Source organism: Diplotaxodon limnothrissa, linkage group LG13 (genome assembly GCF_057381915.1).
Source record: "Diplotaxodon limnothrissa isolate DT_005_m linkage group LG13, D_limnothrissa_male_GT1.1, whole genome shotgun sequence".
Taxonomy (NCBI): Eukaryota; Metazoa; Chordata; class Actinopteri; order Cichliformes; family Cichlidae; genus Diplotaxodon; species Diplotaxodon limnothrissa.
Genome location: NC_140608.1, coordinates 27155125 through 27173521, shown reverse-complemented (window position 1 = coordinate 27173521; position 18397 = coordinate 27155125). Strand labels below are relative to the sequence as shown.

The 18397-nt window shown below is 41.9% G+C and overlaps 1 protein-coding gene across 1 annotated transcript in view; it reads right to left on the bottom strand.

The window, feature by feature from the left end:
- The window catches only part of slc24a3 (solute carrier family 24 member 3), a 148248-nt gene extending 130142 nt beyond the window's left edge, over positions 1-18106 (bottom strand). The window contains exon 1 of the mRNA XM_085368948.1: positions 17926-18106. Within this exon, the coding sequence (XP_085225074.1) occupies positions 17926-18106 (181 nt within the window). The remainder of the gene's footprint in view (positions 1-17925) is intronic.
- Positions 18107-18397: the final 291 nt, after the last annotated feature.

Sequence of the window (18397 nt, the reverse complement as noted above, 5' to 3'; positions counted from 1 at the left end):
ACTTATCAAAATAACAATTCTCACAACCGCCACTTCAAAATCAAATATTACAGTGGGGTAAAACAGAGACAATTATGGAATCACTAACAATAACGTATATCATTCAAATTCCCATTAAAATAGGTCAATTGCATAATACATATTCAAACAACTTTTTAACTCTTCCCAACATGGCTGAAGATACTGCTCAGAGCACAGCCTCGGGACATGAGCTCATTATACACATAAAACAAAAACTACACATTTACACATACCTATAAAACAGAGTGCAGCAGCAAAATCAGTGTCACACAGCGGCAGCAGGCTTCTCCTCACCCCTGTTTAGCACAAGTAAGTTCCACATAAACGGATGATATAACAGATAAAGCGCCGTTCCAAATATCATTTTTCTCACTCAAAGCAATTGAAAACACTTTGAGAGCTTTTAACCCTAGGAGCCAATACTTAACAAAGACAAATACACCGAATTTAGATGGATAATTTAGTACAGGGAGAAGAGCTACAGAAAGCGTGCCTCACCAGTGTGGAGTCCGTACAGCTCTGGCTAGGAAACCCCACACCCGCAATGTGGCCGCAGGTGGCGTTACACTGATTAATGTCCCACTTCAACAATGACACACGGAACCTCAGTTCCACAAAAAAATAAAGTTCACACAATAAAAAAGTATAACCTATGTACAATACAGTTTTGAGAATGTTCACAATTCGTACATTATATCTCAGCTACACATCCAGCTCTGTAACACAGCCCCTTTCCTGCCAACAGTCAGATAGGTATACAACAGAAAGTGTGGGCACATATTTTAGAACTTCAGATTTGGCTGCCTTTGTGGAGCAAACAATTCAAACTAAAGGATTTCTACTCACATTGTGGAATTCATGCAAAGATAAGCAACATCGCAGAACAATTGTCCCCATTTTGAGACCAATCAGAGACAATCCATGTCTGTCACAGAGCTGTGAGCGAATAGTTATGTGTAAGCGTGTGTGTTTGAGGGCATCCTGCTGGGTTAATCTCTGGTATTCAATGACAAAAGCGTGGACCTGTCACCCACACACTCATACAATGGGAGAATAGGAGCTTTGAGTGACTCACACCTGCAGCTCCACTGAAGGAACATTGTTAAAGCACAACATTAAAAACAGAAAGTGCTGACATCTCATTCATCCCCCAATCACACTCTAAATCCTGCAGACCCCATTTGACAAGCTTGGATCCAAAGCACCTGCACACAATGATACTGATTCAGAGCTCAAAGGTAAATGTTTGTCCAAGACAGTCATTTTTAAACTGTGACTCCACACATCCATTAATATTAGCACTGGATACAACTAGAAAACAACTGTGTTGTAAAACATCATTGCAGATTAACCTAATTAGGTGTATTACTGGTATCTCAATGTACCAGGGTACCAGGGTCACTAATTTTAGTGCAGTCAACAAAAATGCCACCAGACGGATGTCTCTACTGAGCTCAGTGAGCTGTGAATGGGTATGGGTATGGGTTGCTTCTAGAAATTTGCTGCTAAAGCAAGTCCTACTTTAAACTACCATCTTCATTACACATCATCCCTGTTCAGTGACATCATTGAGTTCTCTCACAAGAATCTCCAGGAAAGAGTAGAGATATTCCTAGTTACTGCTATCCTAATTCATGAAATGGAGATTTAAATTTAGGTTAATCAACTAGTGTAACGGTAACCATCATTTAGAGTGCACCTAAATTTTGCAGTGATAGTTTGCTAGTTTACAATAGCGATTATAGGGTTATGGGACAATGGGAAAAGCCGGGGCTTCCCTGGGTAGTTGGCTGCATAATCCAACAGTGAACCAGTGTGGTACACTGATAATTACCACGTTTAACAGGCTAGTATAACAGGTGGCAGTTAGAGAGCCACAGTGGCTTTTATCATCATCAGCTAAGCTGGGGGAGGGTGACATGGAAAAAAAAGTGCTAATGTTCATCTTTTTCATGGTTGATATTGATATATAGATCACAATATAAACCAAATGACTACTTCTGTAAAGCCTAAAGTTTCCCTTTTAACTTTAAAGTCAATTTTGGTTTAAGTATAATTTCTTTTCTATCAGAAGTTGAACAACTGTACAACTTTTAAACACATAACATGGGTATAATAGACTAAAATCCTAATCCTGTATGGTATAAGCTACAAGTGTTACAGAAGAACGCAAACTGGAAAACTAAATTCTTTCATCATTTCTAAAGAAATAAAGAAGCTAAATATATATAAAATAAAAATCAAAAAATACCTCTATACTTAATCTTTTGTGTTTTTTCTACAGAAACAAGCTAAACTTATATTGTTGGGAAACAACTCAACAAAAAAAGAAAAAAAAATCTATATATCCTCGGTACATATTCAAGAAATGTAAATGTATGAGGACAAAAACTAAATTGACATATTCACTAAATTGTGGTCTGCACTTGAAGGGCAGCACTGTAATACAGATCAGATGTCCAACTTGTGCGACCACCATTCCAACACAGCAGCGAACACACCTGTTCAGCTGTTTGTGTACAGTCCACGTGTAGCTAGGAAAGAGCTTTCTCACAGAAGTGTTTATGGCGACACCTGGTCACCTATTTAAATTAGCTGCTTTGACTCTCCTTACGGACATCATGCCTTGTCATGGTGTAAAGCGCTTTGGGGTCCTTAGGGACTAGTAAAGCGCTATATAAATACAGGCCATTTACCAGGCCATTTTTACCAAAAACACAAGAGTTGTGTAGCGGTTTACACATTTGCCTAATAAGCAAAATATCCCTGGTTTACTGTGGGGAGGAGACCAAAATCCCATTGGGTTTGTGTCAGGAAGAGCATCTGTGCCAAAACGCGCCAAATCAAACATACAGAGCTACCCGCTGTGGTGACCTTGTGAATAGGGGAAGAAGCAGACAGTACCTTCTTCATCTATCAAATCTGGACTCAGCGTCACAAAAAGCAGCTCCTATAATGAAGTGCTTTATGGCCATCAGACAAAGATCAGAGAACAGAGTGAGGAAGAAAGAAAAAGAAAGGAAGACAGACAAGCATCTGTAATAAAAAAGCAAATGAGAAAAAGAGAGCGAGAAATCCATAAATTGTAGTCTCTAATCAACACTAACAGCCTTTTGACCGTTTCATTCATCTGAGACACACACACACACAACGTTCCTATCAAGTACTCACTTCATTTTACAACAGATTACTGCACAGACAGTGATGTGTATTTTCCTGCAAAGTGAAAAACATTAACACCCTAAAAAGGCTACAAATGTGGATATGCATGGACTCGGTTGTGCACAAGAGCACCTGAAGCTCAGTTCATCCATGTTTAACACAGAAACAGCAAAACGGAGAGGTTAAGCTTTGTGTACCTGAAACGTTTGCCTTTCTGCACACATTTCTATCAGTATATACAGGCAACTTCAAAATTTTTTACTTGAGATAGAAGCCTGTCTGTTAGAAAAATCACAAGTTTCAGTTCATCAAATGACTGTTTAAGACTGTGTGAAGGGTGTTGCTTGTAGTGAGAAACCCACTGAGAATCATCACATAAATCTATACATTCCCTTTAGATCTACCGAGTGTTTCAGTGACTTTTCAGTTACTCTTCTTCTTAGTTTTTATTTTTTCTTTTGACCAGCACTTTCGCTGTTTTAGATTTAGATAATCTGTGATTGAAAATCAGTTTGGTTGGGCTGCATGAAGTGTGCCAGAGCAAACACGGTTGGTTACCTTGTTTCACTGAGAGAAAATGACGCAGACATGGGACGGTGAGGCAGAACAGCAAATAAATAAGTCAGCAAACAGGCGAGCTGTGCTTAAGTAAAGTCTGTGAGCAGGCTTCAGAAGACTGACAATAATACAGGGAAAGAGAGCATGAGTAAGGGTGCTGCACGTCTGGGATGCTAGGAAGGGCAAAAGGGTTAGAGCTACTGGGGGACATACCAAAATGATAGCTGAGTGCCACCAAAATGGAGGGAGGAAGAGGCAAGATGAGAGCGCAGTGGCCACTACATGGAGGGGATGATTGAGAAAGAGTATGGCACAGCAGGAACAAATGGATGGATGGAAAAGGGAGAGAGCTTGTTTGTGCCTGGCTCAGATTTGGGAAGTGCTGCTGCTCTCTGTTCACACAGGCTGACCCAGATGCAGCTGAATTAGACACAGTCCCGTGTGGGTGCGTAGGTCTCTGTGTGTTTACGGATAACAGTGGAGGTGCAATGGCTTGAGGTGGAGAAAAATGAAGGAGTGATACCGCGTTCCAAGCAGATGTCTCACAGAAAATTAAAACTGCGACACATCTCACTGAAAAAACATTAGTAAAAATGTCTGATCAGAATAGTAATTTTCAGAGCTTTTATTCTTGAGCCTGCTTGTGTGTTGATAATATTTCAAGCAACATTTTTCTTTCTAACCTAATTTTGTCCCTTTTTCATTAGACATTACAGTCTGTATGTCTTCATCTACCATCTTTATCCTGGTTTTGCTTGTCTGTGAAAGCGTTATTAGTTTATTCGCTCTCTTTTAGCAGTATCTAGTTCTCAAAGAACTCCTGAGAAAACTATACTCTGATAGATGCCTTCATATTTGCATGCTCATAAAACAGTTGATTGGGTGTTAGGTGCGGTAAAAATGCCTGCTAGACCGAAATGCCTTGACAGACCATGTTCTGGGAAGAGAGTACAACCAACTCTGCCAGGACATGTTGCCCTTATGACCTTAGTTTCCAAACTAACCCAGAGCTTGCTTTGTTCAAAGCAAAAAGACAAAAGTTTTACTTGTCAGGACATACTTAAAAAACCCCATTTAGTCCTTGGCCGGTCTTGAAAACACAATGACATATTACAGTGTGTCATTACTTATTTAACAAAAATGAAATAAAAATGCAGGAGCAGTGTTTAAATGATTCAGCAGCTCGTAAAACCACCTTCAGCACCTTAAGCTGAATAGAAAACGTATTCTGTAGGATTTTATACACGTCTCATATCATTGTGGAGGAGATGACACAACTATTCCATTCAATGGCTCTGGGTGCACTTACCGCCACTGTCACCATTCTTTCAAGGCTAACTAGCTAATTAGTGAACCTGTCACTCAATCATTAAAGGCACTGCCCAGGGAGGAGCAGGAGTCCATTTGTGGGAAATGTCAGAATTTGGCTGTTGGCTCCAGAGACACAAAATGAAAAAAATAACATAGAAGTGCAGAGAAGAACTTTGGAACCTGCCTCAAGAACTAGCATGTTGAAATAGTATGCTGTTAGCATTTTGTGGTCACAGTCGAACAATATCAGTTATGGCAACATTTCATTTTTACAGTAATGTACTCTGAGGGTAATTTGGTTTGATGAGATATAAATTATTAATGTGCACTCAAAATTTTTGAGATGCTGAAAGAGAAAAAGAATCAGTGCTGCTCCAAATTTGCAAAAGGTGCAATGTTTTTGACATCAGAGTTTAAAAAAATACTCAAACTAGATGATTTGTTAGTCAGCTTTTTGTAACCAATTGCAAAACTCTACTTTTTTTTCATTAATTTTTTTCAAACTAACATGATTCATTTTAAAACAATGAAGTAAGCAGTCATAATACACAGAAAAATATTTGACAGTTTGGGCAGAAGTTGTGGTTTGTAAAAAATTAAGAAGAAATACTTCAGAATCTCCTTGATTTCTAGGACAGCTGTCAAACTGTTCCTTTGTTCAAAATGCAAGCTTTCCTTTAGTTATAGCCTACACTCATCAAAGGCTTATTCAACTCACTCAACCTGCAGCCGCTGTTCACCTTTGCAAGTATATCTGTTCCTTAAGTAGTAGTGAGATCATTGCTAAACTAAAGATTTTATTTATATAGCACCAAATCACAACAACAGTTGCCTCAAGGTGCTTTATATTGTAAGGTAGACCCTGCAATAATACATCCACTGAAAAACCCAACAATCACATGACCCCCTATGAGCAAGCACTTTGGCGACAGTGAGAAGGAAAAACTCCCTTTTAACAGGAAGAAACCTCCGGCAGAACCAGGCTCATCGAGGGGCAGCCATCTGCTGCGACCAGAGAAGGACGACAGTCAAAGTGGTTTGCAAGTGGGCAAAGCATGATGAAAGCATGATAAATAGTGGGTCAATAAGTTTAATAAGTTTTAGAAGTCCTCTGTTTGCTTCCAGAAATGAAATCAATACATCAAATTATACTCCATGAGAAACAGAAAAGCAACTTCATCAAAGACAGAGAATTTACTGAGTACATCGCTGCAGTGAGGAAAAGTCGTGTGAAAAGAAGGCTAGCTGGTTATGCAGTCTCTGAGAGTAAGGAACATCTTTAAACCACTTCTCAGGAAGGGGAACGATAAAAAAACATTAAAAAACTTAAAAAGCGAAACATTTCTGACATGACAAGGAGCTAGACCATTGTTAACCCAGCAGGATTTGACAGAGATTATCAGCTACTGTGCTGTATTGAAATATATTGGGAAAAAAACCCAAAAAACAAAACAGACGGATGACAGATGCAACTCCTCCTGGACCCAAACATTAGGAAATTCTTTAAACGTGTTTGTTTTTATTATTCATTTTTTTGGACATACTCCCGAAGGTTGAATGCAGCACCCGGGTTCGATTCTTTCTCTCCCTGCTCCCTGTCTTCCTGCCTCTCTTCACTGTGCTGTCTAGTAGAAAGTTGAAAAAAAAACTTTCAATAAATCTCACTTAACAAAAGAACATAGCAAAGCTTTATTAGTATGGGATCAGAACAATGCCACCTTGAAATGAAACTGAAAAAAATATTGAAACTGAAAAAAAAATATTGTAACTGAAATAAATGTACTGAAAAGTCTTGTATTGAAAGTGAAAGTGGAGTACCTCTGTCTCTCGCTAGCAAAGTTGACCCAGACAACAAAGTAAAGCTAGCTTTCGGCTACAAGTCCGACACGGAACCCAACGCATTAGCCAGAGGTCCCTTTACTACGGTTCAGAGCCGCGGAGATGTTTTATATACACGCGGAATACGAGATTGCGGCAAAAAGTGCAGCCTTACCTAATGTCCACCCTACTGTTACTCATTTATATTAAGATTTTAAAATATAGTTGGTTTTGGTATGGCGAGTAGCCTTCAGTAATAGTAATAAATCACACAGCAATAGTACATTAATGTAGCTGTGAAGTATTCAGAATACGTTACATCTGTAATGTGTAGTGGAAAACATTTTTAAAGGTAACCTTCCCAACACTGTCAACAGGTTAGCACAAAGTGTTCAGCAACCTAATACCACAGTGCAGCAAAAGCAGTGAGTTAAATATATATTGAGCTCTCTGGTTACTCTGGTATGATAAATAACACACTATTGACAAAATAACAGTGAAAGAATTCCAGATCACAAGTTTTTAGTTCAACATACAAGTAACAACCTTTGCCTTTCATCAGGTTTTATTTAATTGTGTCAGAGAAAACATCATGTGCTCTTCATGTAGCTGAGTACATTCAGTGTTTAAAACAGAAGTTGTACAGGTCTGAGATCAGCAGTTTTCTGCAACACTAAACTTAAGTACTGTTAATGCTGATGTATAGTGACACAGTTACAGGGGTGATTAATCCTTTTGACTTTTTGTCTTTAAATTTATCAATAAAACAGCTGCAGATTTCACTGACAGCACATGTGGTACTTTAACCTTTGTACTGATTTCATCAGTTAATTTTGGAGTTACTACAAAGAGTGAAGATATACGATGATCTGTCTGCTGTCACTGGGTGGTGCTGAGGTCTGAATCTGAGGACAGCTCCTGTAATCACAAAGAGAACCATCACAAACTGAAATATAAAGTTTATCTCTCAAATCTGAAATAGAGCTGATCCACTCTGTCCTCACACACTCGTGATCTGAAGTTCTTCTCTTACATTTTTTCAGTCCTACAGTAGCTGACAGCTGACACATGAACAGTTTATTTCAAAAACAAAAAGGCCTTATATACTAACACATTTTCCAATATAATGTTTGGCACTTTGTAAATGGACATTGCAAAGATGAGATGATGGAGCAGGTTTCAGTCCTGGTTCAGTCTGCTGCTGCAGAAAATTAAACATTTTAACTTAAGCTGCCAAGCGTAAGTAGTTGGTTTCAGTACATAAATATCGGGCTTTGCTATTTAATCCGTAGCTACTGACTAATGAGGGGTTACTGAAGTGCCAGCTTTTTAAAAGTTGGTGTTAATGTCCTTCCACATGTGGCAAGCGACAGAAAACATGCTGCTGTTTGCACATATTTAATAATCAGCTCTGCACAGGAGCTGAAGCAGAGTCCAGCCTGTTGCTCTTACAGTATAATACTCATAATAAAAGTACAGTAACCGTGGTTAGTGACTGAGCAGCCCGGTGCGTTTCTCTTGATTTCTTTAGTCAGGGTAAATTCATTCACCTGCACGGGTTAGCTAAACGAACTTTACAAAACAAGTTTCCCCGACAGTCGAGTGCTCATCTTAGGTAGCTAGCTAAGGACCTTAGTTACGGATTAGCTTACAAACACATTTAACTTACCGAAAATATTGCGGCAGGGCCTCAGGTCCTCCTGTCTGGTAGTCCAATTTACTGAAGAACACCTCAGGCTGTCACTTTGAAACAGTCGGTAATGTAAACCTCTCAGCATCTGCCATTCCCAAACAGACACATGCAAGTTTGTCCGTGACCGCAGCCGCGTCGTCCATGTTTTCTACAGTCATTGGTCAGCACTATAATATATCCAAATACATGCGGGTCGGAATCCCCGCCCCTCAAGCGCCCCTGGACGCCACAACAGTGCCAGCAGAGTGAAACTGAAAAAATGGATTGAAACTGGAAAAAAAAATTGTAAGCAAAAAAAAAAAAAATTTACAGTTTCAATTAATTATTTTTCACTATCAATTTTATTTTCACTTTCAATACAAGATTTTTCAGTACATTTATTTCAGTTACAATATTTTTTTCAGTTTCATTTCAAGATGGCATCGTTCTGATCCCATATATTTACACTTTGATGGAACGCACTGCAGTTCACACATGCGTAAAAACACATGCTGTTATTTCTGACTTGTCACGACATCGTTGTCCTTTCAGATATCAACAGTTAACTTGACATAAGAATAAAGCAGAATTATTCTTCCTCTGACCCGCTGCTAAAGCTCTCTGGGCTGCTGCACTCAAATCTGCTTTGACTAAAATGCGTAAAAGCTGAATGCATTATTACTTTTTAAGAAAAAGCCCCACACTGCTCGTATTGAGTGCAAAGAGAAAGAGTGGTCACATAACAATGAAAAATAAGAGAGCCTGCTTTGCCTTCAATCCTGACCTCGCTCCATCCCCTCCCTTCATATCCTCACACTTGCTCTCTGCCTCATGACCACATTTACTCCCATCCTCACTTCACCCGCCTCAACATGGACAACCCCAGCCTACTCCCACCTCTCTCTCCTGTCACCTCACCTCATCTTTTCTCTCCTTCCGCCTCCATTCCCCCAACCTTCTTCATCTCACTTTCTCCTCCTCCTCCTTCCATCAATGCCACTGCTGTCCTCACTTGCTCTCGCTGTTCAAATCACCGCACCCCCTTCCGTCCCTGTTCGCTCCACTTCTGTCTCTTTTCCTTTTTGTCTAATTTTGCTCAGAGTCCTGAGGCTTTGTCAATTCAATTCAATTCAGTTTTATTTATATAGCGCCAATTCACAACAACAGTTGCTTCAAGGCACTTTATATTGTAAGATAAAGACCCGACATTATACGTCAGCACAAAGTGCTCCGTCTCTGTTCCTCAGCTATCGTGCAGAAAGAAGGGGACCCGCCAACCCGAGCTTTACGTTATGTAGTGAGATCATCTAGACACTAATGCTGGATACCAGATACGGCAAGCAGCCATTAAAGGCTTCTCTATAGCATGAGCACTTGTCTGGCTGATACATCTTTTAGCTTTGTCACACATTATGAGGAGATGGTAGTGATATAAAGTAATATATTTAAACCTGTAGATAATGAATGCTTCATTATGTGTGCACTTGTAAATGTTATCCCATAGTGCTTTTATCCTGGATAAGCATGGCTTCTATACCTTGTGATTTCAGGGGTCCGATGCAGACAGATGGATGGATGAGGTTAAAAGAAATAAAGGACAGGCAGAGAACGAGCAGAGATGAGGTGCGTGCACATCCATGTCCCAGTGGAACACACACACACGCACCTTAACCACATGTTTGTGTGCATAAACCCAATGGGGTATGATCACAAACGTAAGAGCAAGTCCTGGTCTCCCAGGTGGGAATCCATGTAGGAACAATGAGCACATAGCTCCATGAGAGGAAGTGAAACAGAGAGTTCGGCTCAGTAACGACACATTAATGCTGAAGCAAGTAAACAAAGATGTTGGAATTAGAGGTCGTCAGCTGATACTGGGCCTCGTAAGACCAACTCCTGTAAAAGGATTTACTCTAATCTTGATTTATTTCAACACGCCATTTTTCCTACTAATGTGCCCACCATGTGTCTGTCTGTTTACGAAGCACTCTCCTCTGCCAACACTGCAGAGACGAGGAGGTGCAAAACAACGTAAATTTAATGATGATCTCAATTAACTGTGCAGCACAATTAATTGAATTTTAATCTCAGTCACTTTTGGCATCCCACAATTAAATAAACACGATCAAAAGCACATTTTAGCACACAGTGGAAATGTCTGACTGAGTCTGACTACACTATATTAATAGATAAATACAAAATAAACAACGCTGAAACTAAACGTCTGGCACAGCAGAATGTAAAGGGCTTGTCACTTGAAGGGAATCAACTTAGGTTTTGGAAAATACGAATGACGTTAACCAACCAATAATATGCAGAGTGCTGCAGAACTTACTCAACTGCCAGAAAACCAGTGTAACAACTGCATGAATGCCAAGAAAAATAAAGCAGTGGTTGCTAACGGGAAGCATCTGACGTGGAATCAGCCTGTAACGCAGGTCAGTGTTGCAACTGAAATGGGCTGGTTCTGGTTCCTCCATAGCACTTTTCTACTCAAGCACTCAAAGCGAACATGCCTCATTCACCCATCCACACACAGATTCTATCTAGAATTCACAGATGAACCCATGGGACACATTGAAGGCTGCTTCTAACAGCTTGGACGAGTTTACGGACACTGTCACCTCCTATATCCACTTCTGTGAGGACAGCATTGTGCCATCACGCACCAGGGTGAGTTATAACAATGACAAACCCTGGTTTACCCCTAAACTCAAAAAGCTGTGGCTGGAAAAGAGTAAGGCGTTCAGAAGCGGAGACAGGGACTGCTACAGAGAGGCCAAGTACAAGTTCACTAAGGAAGTGGACATTGCCAAACACCAGCACTCTGAGAAGATGCAGCAGCAGATCTCAGAGAATGACTCGGCCTCTGTGTGGAAAGGTTTTAGGAATATTACAAACTACAAGCCTAAAACCCCCCACTCCACTGACGACTTGCTCTTGGCCAACACCCTCAACGACTTCTACTGTCGTTTTGACGAGCCATCAGGCAGCCTTCACACCTCCAACGACCCCAACAATAGAGGCACTTTGGACACTCATTCCCCCACCTCTCCCCCCTCCATAGAGCCATCACCACCTTCAAACTGTTCACCTACAACACCCCCCTCCTCACCCCACACAAAAGAGGATTTCACACCACCTCCTCCGACCACAACTCTTCATATTCATGAAGCAGATGTGAGGAAGCAGTTTAAGAATCTGAATGCTCGGAAAGCTCCCGGCCCAGACGGTGTGTCTCCTGCCACCCTCAGACACTGTGCAAACGAGCTGGCCCCAGTGTTTTCTGGCATCTTCAACTCCTCACTGCAGGCATGTCATGTGCCTGCCTGCTTCAAGTCCTCTACCATAATCCCTGTCCCCAAGAAACCTAGGATCACTGGACTAAATGACTACAGACCCGTGGCTCTGACATCTGTGGTCATGAAGTCATTTGAGCGCCTAGTTCTCTCCCATCTCAAGACCCTCACGGCCCCCCTCCTGGACCCCCTGCAGTTTGCATATAGAGCCAACAGGTCTGTAGACGACGCCATCAACATGGCCCTACACTTCATCCTGCAGCATCTGGACTCCCCAGGAACCTACGCCAGGATCCTGTTTGTGGACTTCAGCTCTGCCTTCAACACCATCCTTCCAGACCATCTCCGAGGCAAGCTTTCCCAGATGAATGTGCCTGATCCCATCTGCCGGTGGATCACTGACTTCCTGACGGACAGGAAGCAGCACGTGAGGCTGGGGAAGAATGTCTCGGACTCCCAGACCATCAGCACCGGCTCCCCTCAGGGCTGTGTTCTTTCTCCTCTGCTCTTCTCCCTGTACACCAACTGCTGCACCTCCACCCACCAGTCTGTCAAGCTAATCAAGTTCGCAGATGACACCACCGTCATTGGGCTCATCTCTGACGGGGATGAGTCTGCCTACAAGAGGGAGGTTGAACGTCTGGTGTCCTGGTGCAGCCACAACAACCTGGTGCTGAATGCCCAGAAGACAGTGGAGATTATTGTGGACTTCAGGAAGCACACAGCCCCACTCCCCCCCATCATCCTGACTGACACCCCCATCACCTCTGTGGACTCATTCCGCTTCCTGGGTACCACCATCACCCAGGACCTGAAGTGGGAGCCCACCATCACCTCCGTCATCAAGAAAGCCCAGCAGAGGATGTACTTCCTGAGGCAGCTGAAGAAATTCAACCTGCCAACACGGACGATGATGCAATTCTACACTGCAATCATCGAGTCCATCCTCACCTCCTCCATCACCGTGTGGTACGCTGGAGCCACTATCAGGGACAAACAGAGACTGCAGCGTGTTGTGCGCTCTGCTGAGAAGGTGATTGGCTGCAGACTCCCATCTCTGCAGGACCTGTACACCTCCAGGACACTGCGGCGTGCAGCCCGGATCTCAGCTGACCCTTCTCACCCTGGACACAGTCTGTTTGACCTGCTCCCCTCAGGCAGGAGGCTCCGGTCCATTCGCACCAGAACCTCTCGCCACAAGAACAGTTTCTTCCCCTCTGCTGTTGGACACATGAACAATAACCACATGACTGTCCCCGCCACTAACACATGACCCTACGCTGTGTCACTGCATCATTTCATGTCTGGCACTGATCACCACCTGCACTCATGTATATATCTTTCTACGTAGCACTCTTAATTCTTATTCTCATGTATATATCTCATGTATATCTCATGCACATATCTTTCTTTCTACATAGCACTTTAATTCTTATTGTTTGCACTGAAGCACCGCAGCAAATTCCTAATGTTGTAAACCTCAACATCTGGCAATAAACCCATTCTGATTCTGATTCTGATTCTGATCAGGGTTTAGTATCTGGCCCAAGGATATTTGGCATGCAGATTGGGGGAGCCAGGGAACCACCAACCTTCCGATTAGTAGGGGACACGCTCTGCCTCCTGAGCTACAGCCACCCCCTGGATACCAGTGTCAGTGTGATGTTTATATGGCAGTGCAATAAAAACTACTTGTCACACAAATAAATGAAGAAGCATGACAAATAACTTTTATCTCAATATTAATACTGTACAATATAAAGCGCCTTGAGGCAACTTTTGTTTTGATTTGGCGCTATATGAATAAAATTGAATTGAATTAAAATAACTGCAACATTCATTTTGGACGCAGTCATGCAGCCATAGTCATGGGGACTGGCGGGAGTCAGCGTGATCGTCAACAGTTTGCCAATCAATGCATTTTTAACTTGTATTCTTGTATTACTGCATTAAATCAATATTACCTTATTATAACAACATCTCTGCATTTAACAGAGAAGTTTGACTTTGATCTTTGTGTGTGTGTGCATGAAAGAACCAGGTGAATGTTTTGACTTAATACCACTTCAGCCTTTTCAGCTCGTATCTGTCCATCTGTGGCCTCTAATTACAGCTGCCTCAATCATTCATCACTGCATGTACACGAGGTTCTCCCACTATCACAGGCTCCCGTCCTTCTCATCACGATGGAAACTCCCAGTGTGTCTCTCTCCATGAGCAACAGCACTGGCGAGAGAGCTCTGTTGTGTGTACAGCTACATTGCATGCATTATGGAGGGTGGAAACCTTAATGAGGGCACAGTGAGGGTATCCTGTTGTCCAACAGGATAATTGGACAATTGGACCATGGAGAAGTTCACCCAGCTCAACAATGTTGCGGCAGCTCTGACTCAAAAAGCTGAAATTCAAAGTTGGATCCCTGCATTTGAGAGACTTGCCAAGCTCCCTGCACATTGATAAAAGCTTATTTTTTACAAGTCATTTAAACACTTATCGGTCTGACTGAAAGTAAACTCAGACATTGACCACATCATTTTTCTGAAGCTGTCCTAGGAAGTTGCAGGGCTGACCTAATCACTCTGCATATCCGTCCAAGTATGCTTGAAATGCCAGTTTTCAATCAATTTAAGAGAATCTGTGGGGCTCGACTATTTTCTCCTACTAAGAACATTCTTTTGAGCACTAGCAGGTTTCTCAAGAGATCCTGTTCTGTTGTTTGACTCATGAATATGGATGCACTCGTCCAATCCTTTTAGTTCCAACACCAAGACAGAAGTCTGAATTTTTGGACAAAAATGAGCCCAAATGCATCAATGAGGCCCAAAACGTTTCCATGAACAAACACGTGTTCATAGCAAGTAAATGATTGTTCCACTGAAATGAAATGGTTAGAAACTCTTTGATGAGGTAAAGTGATGATTAAAATTGATCAGTCTAAAGTTGGGACTGGGAGCTTCAATGATTTTAAATGTATTATATTTGGGTGAGTGGGAGGTTAACAAGAAGTTATTGATGCAATTATTTGCTCTTTAAACTCTAAATAATGTGATATGTCTCTCTGATATTTTACTTCAATGTATCAGTCTTGCTATCTGCAATCTGCATACGGACACACATCATTTCTACATGTGACAAAGCACGTATGAACTTAAGGTCACGAAGAAGATGTGAGTTTGTTCTGTTAGAGAAGCCGAAACTGAGAAAGCAAAACAGATGTTTCAACCAAAGAAAGTCAAATAACAGTGTCTGCAGAGGAAGCCAGTGTACACAGTACATTTCTAGTACCACTTGTGGATAAGATCCAGTCTATTTACTGTACTTCAACCAGCCATGCTCAAAGTTGATCCAGCAATGATACATCTTTTTCCGAAGCATTGCCTAGGCTGTAGGTGTGTGACAATGCTGACTCCATCCATCCATCCATCCATCCATCCATCCATTGTCTTCCACTTATCATGGACTGGAGGGGCGCTGGAGCCTATCCAAGCTGCCACAGCGCAAGAGGTAGAGTACACCCTGGACAGGTCGTCAGTCTGCCCCAGAGCTAACACGGTAAACTTGTAAATAACTCATGAAAGAATAAAGTTACGTTGAAACCAAGCACACCATTGTTTTTCTTGTGACATTACCAATAAGTTTGATGTGTCACATGGCCCTCTTCCTATTGAAAAAACAAAAGTTGCATCCAAGATGGCCGACTTCTAAATGGCCACCATGGTCACCCCCCATCTTGAGGAGTTTGCCCCCTCACATATACTAATGTGCCACAAACAGGACTTTAATATCACCAACCATTCCCATTTTATTTGGCGTATCCATATAAATGGCCCACCCTGTATTCACACTCACATGCACGCCTAGAGCCAATTTAGAATCGCCAGTTAACCTAACGCCACAAACTGCATGTCTTTGGGCTGGAGCAGCCCGACTGGGTATTCTCCACATATTCTGGCTCCTTCTCATAGCCATTCTTGAGTGTTGATCCAATACTGGTGTTAAATTAATAAGCTGCAATCGTCACTGTAAGGAAGAGACTGTAAATTGTTCTCCATACGTGAGGAAACATCAGGTTTTATACCTTTGTATAACAAAATTAAACAAACAAGTAAATCCAAGAATATAAAAGCCCAGAACTGTTGGTATTTATGAGTGAAAGATTAAATGTCAGTGGCCCCATAATAAATACAACGGAAATTCTGCAAACTACTATCATTCATAGTCTTTTTGCTTGTTTCTCCCTTCCCAAGTGTAATATGTGGAGCTCAAAGAATTGAGGTTACCATGAGTATGACAGAAGCTTCTCAGCATGTCACACCAAACCGTTCTCCTACCTTCTATTGTAGATACCGTCTCTCTGACCTAATGAGGGTCAAAGTGTCATACGTGTTTTTTCCCTTTCACCACATTTAAGTCACATAAACTTGCTGTAGAGCTTGAAATGCCTCCAAGCTGAACATTTTCCTCTGTGCGATGTTAACTGTGCAGATCTACATCTGATCCAAATGTCCGACGACTGCATCCATAGCCCCACACTAGAAAGAATCCCGCAACGTCACCGATCAGTAAACTGCATGCTGATTTCTTTTATTCAATTAGCGAGCTGAGTATGAAAAATGCTCTCTTTGAAGTTCACAGCCCGTGAAAAGCATCAGTAACCATTTTTTAAAAATTCTATATTACTGACTGCTTTTGAATGAACTCCTCAGTTTCTCGACTGATCCTTTCAGAACAACATTTTACTTACTTTCATGATATGTGTTTATGCTGATGCTTACTGTTCTGTGGCTTCAGCAGTGGATGTAAAATAACCATACCTAAGAACACAGCCACTCCTTCATCAATTAAGACTTTAAGACTGACAATCAAGACTAAAAAAATGTTATAACTTAAAAAATATCCCCACTGATGATGAATTCTTGCGGTCCATAATTACATACTTTGGACATCTGGCATTTTGCTAATGCTTCTGTAATGATTTCACATTCTCCCCATAGAAGCTTCGGCTCACACACACACACAGACACACACACAAAAGATCTGACTTTTCAGTTGCCAATTTACTGAAAAATTACCACTGGTAAGCCTTTGCTCAAAGGCAATGCATTGTAAGATTAAAAAGCAACAAGTCTGGAGCGCTTGAAGAGCTATACAAGAAGATACAAGGAGCGATGTGTTAAGTTTAAATCCTCAGGATGTCACCAACCGGTCTGCCTCACTCCCAGCACTTGCCAGGCAGGTGACATGGACATAAACAAGACCTTATGGGAAAAAGACACTGGGGCAGCGCAGAACTAAATACAGACACTCTTCAAAAGGTAGGACTGATTATGACAGCAGATCCCTCAGAGGCCGGTCTAATGAGCATCCCACTCAGCTGCCATAAGCTTGTGAAGTGTACCGTTTAATTTATATTAGAGAACGTCAGCCTCAAGCTCGTCAGCAACGATCATTCATCAGTATCATCAGAGTTCAGAGTGCCGGGTACATCAGCACCTCGGCCTATCAGCTGCAGCCACAGGGCTGTAGGAGGAGGAAAGTGGATTTCTGTAAAGCAATTCAGGCAACACAGTCACAGCTTCCATTTCCAGGGCATTATTAGTTACAGATGCTGAACATGAAGGCATGCTGTTGTTATTTCGTTATTTACGTGACTGTACATGTGAGCTGATACAGTGCCCCAATCCAGCCTGATCTGTCTGCAGACATCCTCACGCTTTCTGCGGTGTATTTTTGGTGTTGAGCGCACACACGCGAGGCATTATATCAGCCTAAACGTTTACAGTGCTTACTTTAAGATTTGACATTTAATATTTTGCTATATTAGATCTCATGTTAATATACTCTAACTGTCCTGTTTGCGGGTTTTTTACTCTAAATGTTCCCAAAACTGGCTTCACTGTAGCGTCCTTAAAGGTTATTGTCACATTTAAGGAAACAATACGTACCAATGTTCTGTTTCTATGTTTCTCTTCCTCCGAGCAGCCTGTTGTTCCTGCTTGTGGAAAAACTCCGCATGAACGTTGTCTTTTCTCAAAAAACAAGCACTCAAACTAGAAGGAAACAGAGCTTTAAAGTGCCCCTCACCTGCTTTCTGTGCCACAGTCTTGAGCCCAACGACAACCCCCAGAAGTACCCCCGCAAAGCACATCTGGACGCCGAACAACTCCTTTCGCTTTCTTCGCCTGGCTTTGCTCCTCCGCCGGTTCAGCATCATTCCTCCTCCTCCGACTGTCTCCGGCATCGCTTCAACCACCACACGGGCCATGGCGCTCTTCTCTCACGAGCGTTCCGGCGGTACCCCCGGTGGTGGTGCAGAGGTACGAGAACCTGAGGCGAGGAGGCAGAGGCACACAAGCTTACTGTACGGGTACTGAAGTTACTCGACGGGAGGAGATACGACTGGCTTTTGGATGGCTTCGTAAAGTTCACCAGACTGTGAAGGAATTACACATCCGGTTTCAAGCTTCAAAATAAAACTTATGGTTCTATTTTAGTTAGGTAGCAAAATATTTCCCTAGATAGGATCAAGTCAAGTCATCTTTATTTATATAGCACA